This window comes from Lampris incognitus, chromosome 18 (genome assembly GCF_029633865.1).
Source record: "Lampris incognitus isolate fLamInc1 chromosome 18, fLamInc1.hap2, whole genome shotgun sequence".
Taxonomy (NCBI): Eukaryota; Metazoa; Chordata; class Actinopteri; order Lampriformes; family Lampridae; genus Lampris; species Lampris incognitus.
Window position 1 is genome coordinate 16,742,113 of NC_079228.1, and position 17,066 is coordinate 16,759,178.

The following is a 17,066-nucleotide window of genomic DNA, read 5'->3' on the forward strand; positions in this document are numbered from 1 at the left end:
AGGGGACTATTTTCTCTCCAGAATGAAAAGCAAATAAACAGGCATTCTAGTGCAGACAATGAGGGCAGGCGTGAACCGACTGTGGTTGTGCAGCAGCATGCTGGAGTTAGGGACATGCAAGGAAGGGGCCATGTAAAGGCTCTTCCTCCTCAACATATTTATCATTGTCGTCATCAATAGTCATCATCATCATTAGCATCAGCAGCAGCAGCAGCAATATCACTGCACCTCTGTGACAGAGAAAAACAGACAGATGAATGCAAACTTCATTAAAGCTAAGGACGTATGTGTGAAGTTTGTTGTGTGGATTGCGATGTAGGACGGGGGTCTCATTTAAACTCAAGTTTGATTTGAATCTACATTTTCAGTCCCCATTTATGGTTGTGACTAGTTTGGAAATTGCAAGCCTTATTCAGATACACAGGTTCAGGATGAGAGCGTGTCACTCTGGAAATATGCAAAGCACATAATGTTACACAGCCCAAAGTGCACAAGATAAATGTCAGATGTACTAAGTGTTCCTATTGCAATTTCTGGATTATTATTATTTTTTTTACATTTTTTGGGGGGGGGGGTTTCTCCCTTTTCTCCCCAATTATATGCCTCCTCCCATACATGTGGAGTCGCCAGCCGCTGCTTTTCACCCGACAGTGAGGAGTTTCGCCAGGGGGACGTAGCACGTGGGAGGATCACGCCATTCCCCTCAGTTCCCTCTCCCCCTTGAAGAGGCGCCCTGACCGACCAGAGGAGGCGCCAGTGCAGCAACCAGGACACATACCCACATCCGGCTTCCCACCCGCAGACACGGCCAATTGTGTCTGTAGGGACGCCCGACCAAGCCAGGGGTAACAAGGGGATTCGAACCAGCAATCCCTGTGTTGTTAGGCAGTGGAATAGACCGCCACGCTACCGGGACGCCCCTAGAATTAATTTTCCTAACTTCACAGTTTGCACAGTGATGATACTCTTATTTTATTGCTTTACCTCTCTTAAGCGACGAATCAAGTTTACATAAAGAACTCTTGTTGGTTATACCTCTGATCCTTAACCATCCAAAACTCTGATAGGGCAGTTACTCAGCCAAGATTCATGGAAAGGCTGTTGCGGGTCCTTACCTTAAAATGATTGGGGATGACACACACTACTGCAAATGAGCAATTGTGCAGAATTTTAGAGTCAAAATTCCCAAATTGGTATAGACATTGGAATTAGTTGTCATAATCTTACTGGAAAGAACACAAACAACGGCATCTGTGTGCTGTGTGACTGGCTCCAGAGAGAGAGAGAGGAAAAGAGAGAGAGATTTAAATGTTTATCTATATCATGTCTTGTAGTCAGTAACCACTAAATTCAAACGTCAAATCCAATTAGTTTGTGAAATCCATTTATATAAGAGTGACATTACATCCAGACTGTCATCTTAGAAATAAGCGGATATACAGTCATTATAGGCTTAATACACCGATCAGCGGAAACATTAAAACCACTGAGAGGTAAGTGAATAACACTGATTATCTCGTTACAATGCCACCTGTCAAGGGGTGGGATATATTAGCCAGCAAGTGAACAGTCAGTTCTTGAAGTGGATATGTTGGAAACAGAAAAAAATGGGCAAGTTTAAGGATCTGAGTGACTTTGACAAGTGCCAAACTGTGATGGCTAGATAACTGGGTCAGAGCATCTGCAAAACGGCAGGTCTTGTGGGGTGCTCCAGGTAGTGGTCAGTTCCTTCCAAAAGTGGTCCAAGGAGGGACAACCAGTGAAGAGGCGACAGGGTCATGCGCACCCAAGGCTCATTGATGGGCATGGGGAGCGAAGGCTAGCCCGTCTGGTCTGATCCCACAGAAGAGCTACTGTAGCTCAAATTGCTGAAAAAGTTAATGCTGGCTATGATAGACAGGTGTCAGAACACACAGTGCATCACAGCTTGCTGTGTATGGGTCTGTGTAGTCGCAGACCAGCCAGAGTGTCCATGATGACCCCTGTCCTCCGCTGAAAGTGTCTACAGTGGGTACGTGAGCATCAGAACTGGACTACGGAGCAGTGGGAGAATGTGGCCTATTCTAATAAACCATGTTTTCCTTTACATCATGTGGACGGCCGCGTGCGTGTGTGTCGAGAGACCGACACAATATTAGGCACGTGGTTTTAATGTTTTGGCTAATCGACGTAAGTAACCAACGTGCCCGCCTCCACCGATCTGTGATTGGGCGACTCGCGGGTCACGGCTTGCTGAATGCGGAAGTTCTCTGCTGCGATAGACTGGGAGATGTCGACCTGTATCCTCATCCTAATGTAGAAGTCCTGGGATTTCCAAACGTTTAGACAGGTAAGATAGGTTTAATACGTCTACATAACGCGTATTGGAACAATAGTATTGGGAAAGTAGGGCCATTTCTGTTCTGTGCTTTTTCTTATTTCAAGAAATCGCTTTGTGTCGACAGCAACAGCCGCTAACGTTTTACACAATGAGTGAGAATCAGCGTTATGTTGGCAGTGTTTTGTGTGTGTGTGTGTGTGTGTGTGTGTGTGTGTGTGTGTGTGTGTGTGTGTGTGTGTTTTATTGTCCATCCACTAACGTCAGCTGAGTTGTGTCCACGGTGTAACTCCTGTTGATTATTCTAATAAAGGCACTGTATTTCCCTCCTTGGCAATTAAAGTCGGCTCATTTGGCTGGGTTCAAGAAGAGAAGGCATGGGGAAGGGCAGCTGTGGCAGGGTCAGGTCGAAGCAGGGGCGTTGGCGACTTTTAACCATCGGGGGCTGAGCCCAGAGTCTTCTCCATCTTTAAGAGAATACTCCTAACTGGACTGGCTCCATGTAAACATTGCTTAAAAACGCGACAATTTGAGAAGGAGGAAAGAGTTCGGGTTTGATTTACAATATAATCTACAAATTGATATTGCAGACACTCGAACGTCTCAAACCAAAGTGAGTGTCATATCAGATACCTACTACCATTAATTATGACTAGGCCTACATGATGGAAAATCCGCACAACCGACAATACAACGGCAGTTTCACGAATGAGACTTGAAAACGGCCAACTACTCAAAATGACGGAGTAAACTCTCAGAATTTGGTTGCAAAATCATTGCTGGTGGGCCTACTTGATATGAACCACAATTCTTACCTCATTGGTACAGGTAGTAAAACATGAGAAAATATTGTTACCTGTGGAAAAATGAAGGCAATGACTGAATTCTGTCATTTAAAATTATATTATCTGCTTAAATTTAGCCTATTTCAGTATTGTTATGATCCAACTTGTCCAGGCTGCAGTGTAAGAAGGGAAACGCAGCTAGTAGCCTAAAGTTTTGTTTTGACACGATCAGAAAAAGAGATGGGCCATAAAACTTGGACTACCAGACCGATAAAATATACAACTTTTTGACTATCTAACATGAGATTGGCTAGTTTGGTGTCCCTAGCCAAGGGGAGGCGCCACTCATTACTAACATCAAAGAAGGTTGAATCAGTTCATCTGGATACAACGTTTACTGACGGATACGGGTCATCACTCGTCTGAGTGACCTCTTCAGTCTACACTGACTTCAGATATCCTGACCCTTATAAACGATACAGTTGCCTAACGACCGAAATCAACGACCAGTTTCCTAAGTAAATATGGGTGTGACCATAAAGATGACACCGGTCGTGATGAAACTTATCTGTCAATAAACGTTATATCCAGATGAACCAATTCAACCTTCTTTGGTTTTCTTACCCTGGATTATTGAGCATGCATAAAGACTCATTACTAACAGTTTAGTGGAATGCAAAATAGTTTAGCTGTATGTAACTTATGCTCCGCACATATCATGTTCACAGAACTTGGGACTCATACAGACATTTACACACTTTGTTTTCCTGGCTCAGCATGAAGTACCAGTAAAAAAAATCTGCGTATATGCATTTTTTCCCCTCACACTGACTGTGCGAGCTAGTATTTGGCATAGTAACCCCGACAGATATGTACCGGTCAGCCAATAAGACATGAGTATTTCCATGTATTTTCCTGTAAACCCTCTCTGATTGCCTCCATTCATTGAAGATAAAATACAACATTGTTCACTGACGATACAAAATTACAACACTGCTGTCTTCTTTTACTGACATTCAGTTACATAGAGACAAACTGCTCAAAGTGGAGAGTTATTCAGCGCTAAAGAAAAAATATTCGGGGCTGTAGCCAGGCTAGGCGATGCCTCTGGGTCAAAGGTCACAAAATCAGATTACATCAGAAAATGGGGGGACAGTGATTTTAAAAAAAAGAAAAGAAAAAAGATACTGCCATAATAGTGACAGTAGGACGAAAAACCCTGGTCAGAGTCACGTGGAGAAGTGTGGTAATGACTTTCCATCCATCCATCCATCTGTTCTTTATTTCTATTTCATCGAATTCAGGGTCGCTGGGAATATCATATCAACAAACCAATATTGTGGAATAACCATTAAAATGTCTCTGGAAGTGATAAAAAATAATACATTGATGTTGAGATGACCGCATGAAAACGTTTATGATTAGAAATAAACCTAAGGTTTTCTCATCCTTGAAACAGTTTCAAACTTAAACCACAGAAATAACTCCTTGGTCTCGAACTGGTAAATCTCAATCTTAGTTTACACTAGTTTGATTTCAGGGACATATTTAATCAATGATATTCTTTCCAGCAGAAATGTCTGCAATGTGCTTTTGAAAGCTTCTAATACATCAAGGAACTGTTATAATTAGATTCGTTTATTTGGAGAGATTGCCAGAATCCTTTGATTCACTTGAATAATCTTTGCGAGAGATACTGATTTGCCAGATTTATGTTGTACAGTTTACTTGAGGAATTTATTTGAACATTACTTTTCAATCTATTTCCATTGCAAAGGTCTATTAAATTGAAACACTTAACATTGCATTGGGCCTTTTCTCCTGTTGAACATTTTATATTCAATAGGTTATAATGAGAATTTTAGCAAAACAGCTCTATCTATTAGGGTTGTGAATCACTTTTTTCACATCTACCTGTATTCCCATTGCATCGACGAATAAGGGAGTGTGGTAATCAGAACGACTTGAGTGCTGTTTAACTAATCACTGTAGCCCTTGTGTTGGAAAAATTAAATTAGGTGGATGTAAACTGAGAAATTCTATGTTCAAAGTTCTCAGTTTTGGCAGGAACGAAAAAGAACTTCTTGTAGTCATTAAAATAGCTTAGCCATGGAAATGTTTCTTAACAGTACTGCACAACTCTTAGCTTGTTATTTTTGTATTCGCTTATTAAATTCTCTTTTTTAAATATTTTTTTTAGCAAACTCATGGTATTACAGCGGCAAATTAAACTGTTTCTAATTTGTTTTTGTTGAATAGTACAGGGTTTATTTGTCTCTCCAACCCTTCCCAAACTCCATCTTTTTCAATACTCACACAGTCTTCTGACCACACTTCTCTCTTCCTTCTCCCTGGCAGCACCCTCTGTGGTGTGAAGATATGGAAGTGCCTTGTTACCTGTCCAAGCTGCTCTTTGAACTCAATGAGCAGCGTAAGCGTGACTTCTTCTGTGACTGTAGCATCCTCGTCGAGGGGCGGGTCTTCAAGGCCCATCGTAATGTCCTATTTGCTGGGAGTGGCTACTTTCGGGCTCTTTTGGTTCATTACCTGCAGGTGAGGAAACCTAAGTGGCTACTGGCACAACAAATCTGCACAGCTGTGCTTAATTTTTATGCTGCCTTTGAATCGTATTGCCATTTTAAGCTTTTGTGGGTTTCAATTAAAGTAAATTCTTATCAAACTGATTAATGGTTACCTCATCAGGACAGTGGTCAGCGCCACAGCACAGCATCGCTGGATATTGTGACAGCTGATGCCTTCTCTATCATCCTGGACTTCCTCTACTCTGGTCGCCTGGCCCTGAGCAGCAGCAATGTCATTGAGGTGATGTCAGCAGCCAGTTACCTGCAGATGACTGACCTCGTCAGCTTCTGCAAGGGATACATCCGCTCCTCTCTGGAGATATGCAACAGGGAGAAAGAGCGAGACAAAGAGAGAGAGAACAGGGAACAGGATGGAGGAGAAGGTCCTGCTGATAGCGGTACCCCTACCTTGTCCATCTCCAGTGTTGCAGGAGCTGGAGAGCCTTTTTCACAGGTTGCGGAGGCAGATAGAGGGACAGGTTCAGGATCTGAGTGCGTCGCCTCAGCTGGAGCTCCCTCCTCTGTGCCTGTGTCCAGCCTTGCACGTGGCAGCAGGGACACAGAGAATGACTGTAGTGCCAGGGGTGACTTTGCCTCTGGGAGAGATGGACAAAAGGGACACAGAGATCAGACCAACCTCTCTTCCTCCTCATCCTCTGGGTTGACCCCGGAGCTAGTGAACCCCAAGATTGAGTACGACCCTGACGAAGAGCTGGTGGAGTCCCCTGACACCAAAGAGCTTTCTTTGTATTCAGGACCCTCTCTTAATCACCCTCATCATAACAGGCTACTTCCCCCCAGTCCTTCTCCCAGCAATGACCGCTCCCCATCAGGATACAGTAACTCCATAAATGCAAGACAGTTTATGGAGATGCATCCCAGAGGCGAAGGATCCAGTCCTCTTGGAGACAGAGTAGAGCAAGGCCAGCGCTTTACCCATGGACTAGGTACTGGAGGACGGGTGGATGAGGGCCTGGGTTTGGGAGGATCATCAATCATGGAAATTCAGTCAGACTGGTTTGGAGAGGACACAGGTAATTGCATAAAAATGGCCTTAGTAAAAGCCTGATCAGTTTAATAGGTCAACTTAATTTTATTTTTTATTTTCCGTTGTCTCAAGATATCTTGAAATATTATGTTCTTGTTCTCTAAAAGCATTTTAGGGCGTTTTAATATTTTACAGCCCTAAACCTTTGAGATGTTATGTTGGTCTCTCTTGCCCTCTACAGGCGATGGTTTGGTAGTGCCAGTGAAACTCCACAAATGCCCATTCTGCCCATACACTGCCAAGCAGAAGGGAATTATGAAGAGACACATTCGCTGTCACACTGGAGAGAGACCCTTCCCCTGTCCCATGTGCGGCAAGAGGTTCACACGGCAGGAACACCTGCGAAGTCACGCACTCAGTGTAAGACTGTGTTTATATCAAGAGGAGTGGTTGAGTATTGATCGTCTACTGCTATATGTATGCCTTCGCACCTGGTTTTGGTCTTGGAAAAAGATGAAAACATCACCATATTTTTATAACGCTTAGAGTTGTTAAGATAGAGGACAGTCATATACACTGATCAGCCAAAATATTAAAACCACTGACAGGTAAGTGAATAACATTGATTATCTCATTACAGTGGTGCTTGTCAAGGGGTGGGATATATTAGGCAGCAAGTGAACAGTCAGTTCTTGAACTTGATGTGTCAGAAGCAGGAAAATCTGAGTGACTTTAACAATGGTCAAATTGTGATGGCTAGATGACTGGGTCAGAACATCTCCAAAACGGCAGGTCTTGTGGGGTGTTCCTGGTATGCAGTGGTCAATACCTACCAAAAGTGGTCCAAAGAAGGACAACCAGTGAACCGGCAACAGGGTCATGGGCACCCAAGGCTCACTGATAAATGCGGGGAGTGAAGGCTAGCCCAGCTGGTCTGATCCCACGGAAGAGCTACTGTACCTCAAATTGCTGAAAAAGTTAATGCTTGCTATGATAGACAGGTATCACAACTTCACATCGCAGCTTGCTGAGTATGGGGCTGTGTAGCCGCAGACTGGTCAGAGTGACCATGCCAAAAGTGGGCATGTGAGCGTCAGAACTGGAGCATGGACTAATGGAAGAAGGTGGCCTTGTCTGATAAATCACGTTTTCTTTTACATCATGTGGACAGCCAGGTGCGTGTGCGTTGTTTACCTTGAGAAGATATGGCACCAGGATGCACTGTGGGGAGAAAGCAAGCCAGTGGAGGCAGTGTGATGCTCTGGGCAATGTTGTGCTGGGAAACCTTGGGTCCTGGCATTCATGTGGCTGTTACTTTGACACGTGCCACCTACCTTAACATTGTTGCAGATCAAGTACACGCCTTCATGGCAAGGGTACTCCCTGATGGCAGTGGTCTCTTTCAGCAGGATAATGTGCCCTGCCACACTGCAAAAGTTGTTCACCAGTGTCCAAAGGAGTTGAATCAAGTGCAACTGGACTTGGTATATATCCGTGAAGACGTTTCGCCTCTCATCCAAGAGGCTTCCTCAGTTCGTGCCTTTCTGACTAGACGAAGCTAGTCTGGCTGGTGATGAGACTCAGAATTTATCCTCTTGGAGTCGTTGTCAGAGCTATGGATGTCCATGGCTCTTTGTGTCCCGATGTTTACCAACGCCCGTCGCTAACAGAGCCATAGATATGAGTGGCTCTTTTGTGTACTGATGTTTGGCCACGCCCGTCATTATCGGAGCTATTGATATGCGTGGCTCTTCTGTGCGCCGATGTCCAGCCGCGCCCGTCGCCATCGGAGATATTGATTTGCATTTGTTTAGCAGCGACGATTGTTGGGGGTGTTAGTTTCGACTTCATTATTCAGTGGTCATGAGTCGTTGGAGCTGTTAGTGACCGACTGTTGTTCTTGGAGGCTAGGCTTCTTGAGTCTCCTGGGTAGACATGAAAGGACGGCACTGTAAGTGGGAGATAGGTGGTGTCGCAGACCTCCTCCTCTGTTGAGGGATGGTTTTTCCAGTTTCGCATACATGGCTTCCTTCACCCCTCTTTCAAACCGTCTATCTTCTCTGTCCAAAATGTGTACATTGCTGTCCTCGAAGGAGTGTGTCTTCTCCTTTAGGTGTAGATAGACTGCTGAGTCTTGTCCTGAGGAGTTTGGCCTTCTGTGTTGGGCCATCCGTTTGTGTAGTGGTTGTTTGGTTTCTCCTATGTATAGGTCAGCGCAATCCTCATTGCATTGTATAGCATACACCAGATTGCTTTTTTTGGTGTGTGGTACACGGTCTTTGGGATGAACCAGTCTTTGTCGGAGTGTGTTGCTGGGTTTGAAGTATACCGGGATGCGGTGTTTGTTGAAAATTCTCCTGAGTTTCTCGGAGTTTCTCAGCAGTGGTTTTAGGAACATGACAGAGGGTGTTTCCTTGGCCTCCAAATTTCCCAGATCTCTGTCCGATTGAGCATCTGTGGGATGTGCTCAAAAAACAAGTCTGATCCATGGAGGTCCCACCTTGCAACTTACAGGACTTGAAGGATCTCCTGCTAGCATCTTGGTGCCAGATACCAGAGGACACCTTCAGAGACCTTGTGGAGTCCATGTCTCGACAGGTCAGTGCTGTTTTGGCAGCACGAGGGGACCTACACAATATTAGGCAGGTGATTTTAATGTTTTTGCTGATCGGTGTATATATCTACTATATCTAATCCTCTAACTCTTGGTTCCAATCAAAACTGTGTTGCTACAATTTTTTTTTGGATTTTGTTTTTCCCCCCTGCTTCCCAATTGTATCCATCAATCACCCCACTCTTCTGAGCCGTCCCGGTCGCTGCTCCATCCCTCTACCGATCCGGGGAGGGCTGCAGACTACCACATGCCTCCTCCAATACATATGGAGTCACCAGCCACTTCTTTTCACCTGACAGTGAGGAGTTTTCACCTGGGGAACGTAGTGCATGGGAGGATCACGCTATTCCCACCCAGTTCCCCCTCCTCCCCGAACAGGTGTCCCAACTGACTGGAGGAGGTGCTAGTGCAGCGACCGGGACACACACCTACATCCAGCTTCCGACCCGCAGACCAAGCCGGCGGTAACACGGGGATTCAAACCGCCGATCCCCGTGTTGGTAGGCAACGGAATAGACCACTACGCTACTTGGATGCCCTGTGTTGATACAAATTGTAGTAGCTGCTTAAATGAAAGAGGCAGGGTAAAATATTAATTTGCACATTGGGGGTAAACCATTTTGGAAAGGGTATAGGGATCTTCCCCAGAAAAAATTAATCTTTAAAAAAAAAAACCACACACACACACACACACACACACACACAAACACACACACACACACAAACACTTCCTGCTCTTATACATGCTTTCATATCAATTTTTCTCTTATCCACAGAAGAAACAGCCCTGCTTAATATTTAAGTCAGTATTTCTGCCCTATTTGCTCCATTCTTATCTGGTTTGTTAATGAAATATTATAAAAAATTTAAATGGAGTGCTCTGAAATACTTTGGTTTTGTGTTTTTTCTTGTGTTTGTGGGCAGAGCAAAGAAAGTAAAAGAGGAACAACAGGGAAACTTATTTTTCTTGGGGGGAATTAATTTGTTTTGTATTGTCTGGTTTGTTTTTCTGCACATTAAACTCATGCAGGCTTTCCGCTGTCTGTCTTAAACAGGTCCACAGGCACTGCTGGCCAGTAGCATGTAAGAGCTGTAGGCGAACCTTCACTGGCTCCAATGTTTCCCCGGGACTCAGACGTTTTGGGGTTTGTGATAGCTGCAACTGTGTGACAACCACCCATGATGACTCTATCCCCATCCATCCTGCTAGCCATCCAGAGGCAATGGAGCGCGGAGAGGGCAGCACTGACTGGTCCAGTTTTATGGATGATGTAGATGAGGTCGAGGTTGGCAGAGTTGAGGACTTGGTGGAGAAACAAATGCTTGACAGGCAGCTGGATGATTCTGGGGGGATGTAGGTTACCCAGTTTATGTCTGTATCCATACTCAAAAAGTAAATAAGTAGATAAACATATTCCTGAACTGTTCTGCATCAAGATTTTTTATTGTCTGTGCTGATGCTATTACTACTACTACTACTACTATTACTGTTTTCGTCTGCTTCCATTAGGGGTCATCATAGCGGATCATCTATTTCCATCTCTTCCTGTCCTCTGCATCTTCTTCTGTTACGCTAACCACCTGCATGTCTCCCTCACCACATCCATAAGCTGCCTCTTTGGTCTTACTCTTTTCCTCTTCCCTGGCAGCTCCATGTTTGGCATCCTTTTCCCAATATACCCAGCATCTCTCCTCTGCACATGTCCAAACCATCTCAATCTTGCCTCTTTTGCTTTGTCTCCGAACCATCCAACTTGTACTATCCCTCTTATATATTTGTTGCTAATCCTGTCTTTCTTTGTCACTCCCAGCGAAAATCTTAGTTTCTTCAACTCTGCCATCTCCAGCTCTGCCTCCTGTCTTTTTGTCAGTGCCACCGTCTCAAAACCATATAACATAGCTGGTCTCACTACCATCTTGTAAACCTTCCCTTTAACTCTTGCTGGTACCTTTCTGTCACAAATCACTCCTGACACTCTTCTCCACCCTGCCTGCCCTCTCTTCTTCACCTCTCTTCCGCACCCCCTGTTACTTTGAACAGTCTACCCCAAGTATTTAAACTCATCCACCTTCGTCACCTCTACTCCTTGCATCCTCACCATTCTGCTTTCCTCCCTCTCGTTTACGCGTATGTATTCTGTCTTGCTCCTACTGACTTTCATTCCTCTTCTCTACAGTGCATACCTCCACCTCTCCAGGTTCTCCTCAACCTGCTCAGGGTCTCCTCAAACCTGACCGCTGAGGTCATATTTTTACAAGAAACGCATATTAGACCCACAAAAGAAAAGCTGCTTAGATGTAGCTGGGCCAACCAGATTTTTCAGTCCACGTTTCAGTCCAGTGACAGATGAGATCAGACTCTGCCTGATCTCATCTGTCAACCTCATCGCCATTGCAAACAAGGAAGGGCTCAGCCGATCATTGATTTAATCCTGCCTCCACCTTGAACCCATCTGTCATTCCTACCACACACCTCACCACTTTCACACTGCCCTTGTACATATCCTGCACCACTTACATACTTCTGTTACTCCTGACTTCCTCATACAATACCACACCTCCTCTCTTGGCACCCTGCCATATGCTTTCTCTAAATCCACAAAGACACAATGAAACTCCTTCTGATCTTCTCCATCAACATTCTTGAAGCAAACATTGCATCTGTAGTGCTCTTTCGTGGCATGAAACCATACTGCTGTTCGCTAATCATCACCTCTTCACTTAACCTAGCTTCCACTACTCTTTCCCATGTCTTCATTCTGTGGCTGATCAAATTTATACCCCTGTAGTTATTACAGCTCTGCACATCACCTTTGTTCTTGAAAATCAGTACGAGTACCCTTCATCTCCACTCCTCAGGCATCCTCTCACTTTCCAAAGATTATGTTAAACAATCTAGTTAAAAAAACTCCACTGCCATCTCTCCTAAACACCTCCATGCCTCCACAGGTATGTCATCTGGACCAGCCGTCTTTCCACTCTTCATCTTCTTCATAGCTGCCCTCACTTCATCTTTGCTAATCCACTGCACTTCCTGATTCACTATCCCCACATCATCCAACCCTCTCCTGCTCTCATTTTCTTCATTCGTTAGCCCCTCAAAGTACTCATTCCACCTTCTCAACACATTTTCCTTGCTTCTCAGCATATTTCCATCTCTATCCTTCATCCCCCTAAACTGCTGTACATCCTTCCCAGCTCAGTCCCTCTTGTCTAGCCAATCGTTAAGTCATTTTCTACCTTCCTTACTGTCTAACCTCTCATACAACTTGCCATATGCCTTTTCCTTTGCCTTAGCCAGCTCTCTCTTCACCTTATGCCGCATCTTCTTGTACTCCTGTCTTTCTCCATCTCTCTGACTATCCCACTTCTTCTTTGCCAATGTCTTCCTCTATATCTTGCTGTACTTCCTCATTCCACCACCAAGTCTTCTTATCTTCATTCCCCTGTCCAGATGACACACCAAGTACCTTCCTACCTGTCTCTGTCACTATTTCTGCAGTGGTTGCCTTCACTCACTTCTTCTTCTTGATCTTCAAAGTCATCCTTCAGACCGCCGTCTTATGCTGCCTAGCTCTGTTCTCCCCTGTCACCACCTTGCAGTCTCCAATCCCTTTCAGATCGCGCCTCCTGCATAAGATATAGTCCACCTGTGTGCACTTTTCTCCACTCTTATACGTCAACATGTGTTCCTCCCTTTTATTGAAATATGTATTCACCTCAGCCATTTCCATCCTTTTTGCAAAATCCACCACCATCTGTTCCTCCACATTCTTCTCCTTGGCACCTTACCTGCCCATTACCTCCGCATCACATCTGTTCCCTTCACCAACATGCCTCTTGAAGTCCGCTCCAATCAGCTCTCTCCTCCTTGGGTACCCTGTCCACCACTTCATCCAACTTAATCCAGAATTCTTCTTTCTCTTCCATCTCACACCCAACTTGCGGGACATATGCGCTGATAACATTCATCATCACACCTTCGATTTCCAGCTTCATACTCATCACTCTGTCCGAGAACACTCTTCACCTCCAACACATTCTTGACAAACTCTTTCTTCTTCAGAATTACCCCTACCCCATTTCTCCTCCCATCCACACCATGGTAGAAGAGTTTGAAACCACCTCCAATGCTCCTGGCCTTATTCCCCTTCCACCTGGTCTCTTGCACACAGTATATAAGATGGTGGCGTGCTGGACGCAGCGGCTACTGCGGCTCCCTGTTCAGTGCTATGTTTTTGTTGTTATTCACACGTTAGTTTTAAGTTTATTTACAAGTGTGGGTCATGCTCTCTTCTACAGCTGTCAGGAACTTTTAATCCCTCATTTCATTTTTAACATGTGCCTGCACATTGTTTTTAATGACAATAAATTGAATTGAATATACCTTCCTTCTCTCCATCATATCAGCCCGCTCTCTCCCATTACCAGTCATAGTGCCAACTTTCAAAGTTCTGACTCTCACCTCCACACCTCTACCCTTCCTCCTCCCGCTGCCTCTGGAGATGCTTTCTCCCTCTCCTTTGCCCAACAATAGCAAAGTTTCCACTGGCACCCTCCTGGCCAACAGTACTGGTGGTGATCGTTGGTAACCCGGGCCTCAACCTATCCGGTATGGAAATCTGATTCATGATCCGCATATTTGATTTGGCAAAGGTTTTACGCTGGATGCCCTCCCTGATGCAACCGTCCTCATTTATCTGGGCTTGGGACCGGCACTAAGAATGCACTGGCTTGTGCATCCTCAGTGGCTGGGTTGTGCTGATGCTATTACTGCTATTAAGTTTTTACAGAAAGTCTGATTTTATTTACTTGCGTGTTTACGATGATACAGTTATATTGTTGACTGAAGCGGCCCTGTGTTTTTCTATCTTGTTATTGACTGGTCAGTAGATTACCTTTGGAGGCTATTCAAAACATTTGTGTCACCTGTATGTCTAGTTAATTTCCTTGGTTTTTCATCACAGGGAAGATATCAATTGTCAGTCCTCGTTGTCACAGATGTATTTATGACAAAATTGGACATTGGATAAAGTGTAGTTTTCTAGATGATTAAGAACTGTATTAAGCATAATAGAAGCTTGACGCTTGCTGTGTTTTTCCTTCTTCCCAAAATGATTATTGCATTTTATGGACATTCAGATAACCTCTGTTACAATGATGGGTCTATTGTGGATATCCAGTTATTGTGGTTGGTAGCTGTGAATTTGGGTTAATTTTATTTATTTATGCTTTTGTCTGTTCACTGTGTGGAAGGTTTTTTTATCTTCATGTTACTTTCCCACCAAATAAACACTACTATTGTGCAAATGTTTTTTTTTTTTTTGGCAAGCCCTCTGTACAACAAAGGAAATGGTGGATGAAAAATTTTTTGATATGCAGATCCTAGTTAGCCCCCTACACAGAGCATATAGTGAAACTTGTGTTATGTAACCAAAATAGATGGCATTAACAATTAATATTTCCAGTTACAGATCTGAGAATTACAGTAGTAGGCCTCTTTGAGAACTGACATCAATAGGTGCTTTCAGACCAAATAGTTCCGGGGACTTTTTTAGAGGAACTACCTGAAGAGGAGGTTACCTGAGAACTACAAACCTTCAAGGGCTTTTTTTCTGTTTGCATTCGCTCTGCCAGGAATGCTGAAGTGACGTAAACTGGCGGTTAATATACTGACATAGTATGCCAACGTCTAAACCAAAAAAAGAAAAAGATAAACGAAGTATTGAGAATTGGAGACCAATTAATCTTTTAAGTAATGATGCCAATTATTTCCATTGGTCTTTGCTAAAAGATTAAAATTAGGATTGGATGATATTATTGACGAAGAACAATCTGGATTTATGCCAGGAAGAAATATATCTAATAACATACGATTGATATTGGACATGATTGATTTTAATTGATATATATTGGACAATAGTTTTATTTGTTGATTTTAACAAAGCATTTGATACAATAAGCCACCAATTTATATTTAAAGTTATTAAGTGTTCTGGATTTGGGAACCAATTTTTGTGAGCTGTCAAAACATTATATAAAGGATTCAACAGCTCAGTTAAGCTAGCACATGATACGACTCCTAGGGTTGATATTTGTTGTGCGATAAGACAAGGATGTCCAATTAGCCCGTTTTTATTCCTTCTTGTCACACAAATTATGGCCATACATATTAAAAAAGGTCAGTTCCAAGGTATTACGACCTTAAACAGAGAATTTAAATTATCCCAACTGGCTGATGATATGACAATATTTCTAGCTAATAGACATGAGGTGACCAAAGCAGTTAGATGTATTAAGGAATTTTCTGCTGTGTCAGGTTTGAAAATGAACTTGAGCAAATCTGTTCTATTACCACTCAAGGAATGTATGTGACCTAAAGGTATCCCTGTGAAGAACACAGTTGCATACCTGGGTGTTGTCATCGATAAGAATGAAAAACTTCGCAGTAATTTAAACTTCAGCCCTATAGTTGAACAAATAACAAAAAAATGTAATATGTGGTTGATGAGAGATCTTTCATTAAATGGTGGAGTTTTGTCTGAAGCTGAGGGAATATCCAGATCCATTTATATATGCTTATCACTGGAATTGCCTACTGGAATATACAAAAAATAGGATAAGATTTTATTTAATTTCATTTGGAGGAACAAATGTCATTACACAAGAAAATATATCTTATTCAACACAAAAAGAAATGGTTAAGGCGCCCGGGTGGCGTAGCGGTCTATTCCGTTGCCTACCAACACGGGGATCACCGGTTCGAATCCCTGTTACCTCCGGCTTGGTCGGGGGTCCCTACTGATACAGTTGGCCGTGTCTGCGGGTGGGAGGCTGGATGTGGATATGTGTCCTGGTCGCTGCACTAGCGTCTCCTCTGGTCGGTCGGGGCACCTGTTCGGGGGGAGGGGGAACTGGGGGGAATAGTGTGATCCTCCCAAGCGCTATGTCCCCCTGGCGCAACTCCTCATTGTCAGGCGAAAAGAAGCGGCTAGCGACTCCACATGTATCGGAGGAGGCATGTGGTAGTCTGCAGTCCTCTCTGGATCAGCAGAAGGGGTAGAGCAGTGACCGGGAGGGCTTGGAAGAGTGGGGTAATTGGCCGGATACAACTGGGGAGAAAAAAAAGGGGGGGGTCTGGAGGTTTTAAATTTTGAGATGTTAAATAATACTTTTAAAGTGAACTGGTTGATGGTTAACTTCAACTCCGTCACCTCCAGTTCCGCCTCCTGTCTTTTCATCAGTGCCACTGTATCCAAACCATATAACATAGCTGGTCTCGCAACCATCTTGTAAACCTTCCCTTTAACTCTTACTGGTACCCTTCTGTTGCAAATCACTCATGCCACTCTTCTCCACCCAACCCCTGCCTGCACCTGCTTCTTCACCTTTCTTCCGCACTCTCTGTTAATTTGGACAGTCTACACCAAGTATTTAAATTCATACACCTTTGACTCACCTCTACTCCTTGCATCCTCACCATTCCACTGTCCTCCCTCTCATTCACGCATATGTATTCTGTCTTGCTCCTACTGACTTTCATTCCTCTTCTCTCCAGTGCATACTTCCACCTCTCCAGATCACAATTTCATCCGCAAACATCATAGTCCAGGGAGACTCCTGCCTGATCTCGTCCATCAACCTGCCCATCATCATTGCAAACAAGAAATGTGATTATAAAATTGACAAGTTACTTGTAAAGTTATCAAATTTTCATAAACAAGCTCTGCTGGCCTGGAACTGATTTACAAACATTATTTTTTCACCAACTAATTACTAC

At 43.8% G+C, this 17,066-nt stretch overlaps 1 protein-coding gene across 1 annotated transcript; it reads left to right on the plus strand.

Moving 5' to 3' along the window:
* Positions 1-5,481: 5,481 nt before the first annotated feature.
* Positions 5,482-17,066, plus strand: zbtb8b (zinc finger and BTB domain containing 8B). Its single transcript, XM_056298733.1, has 5 exons — positions 5,482-5,655; positions 5,806-6,718; positions 6,914-7,092; positions 10,342-10,640; positions 16,845-17,066. The coding sequence occupies exons 1-5, from the start codon at positions 5,482-5,484 to the stop codon at positions 16,891-16,893; spliced, it is 1,614 nt and encodes a 537-aa protein (XP_056154708.1). The 3' UTR covers positions 16,894-17,066.

Coding starts and splice junctions, on each gene's coding strand:
- zbtb8b (XM_056298733.1), top strand. CDS start 5,482: ATGGAAGTGCCTTGTTACCTGTCCAAGCTGCTCTTTGAACTCAATGAG. Junction 6,719..6,913: donor CTGGTTTGGAGAGGACACAG/GTAATTGCATAA, acceptor TGCCCTCTACAG/GCGATGGTTTGGTAGTGCCA. Junction 7,093..10,341: donor TGCGAAGTCACGCACTCAGT/GTAAGACTGTGT, acceptor TGTCTTAAACAG/GTCCACAGGCACTGCTGGCC.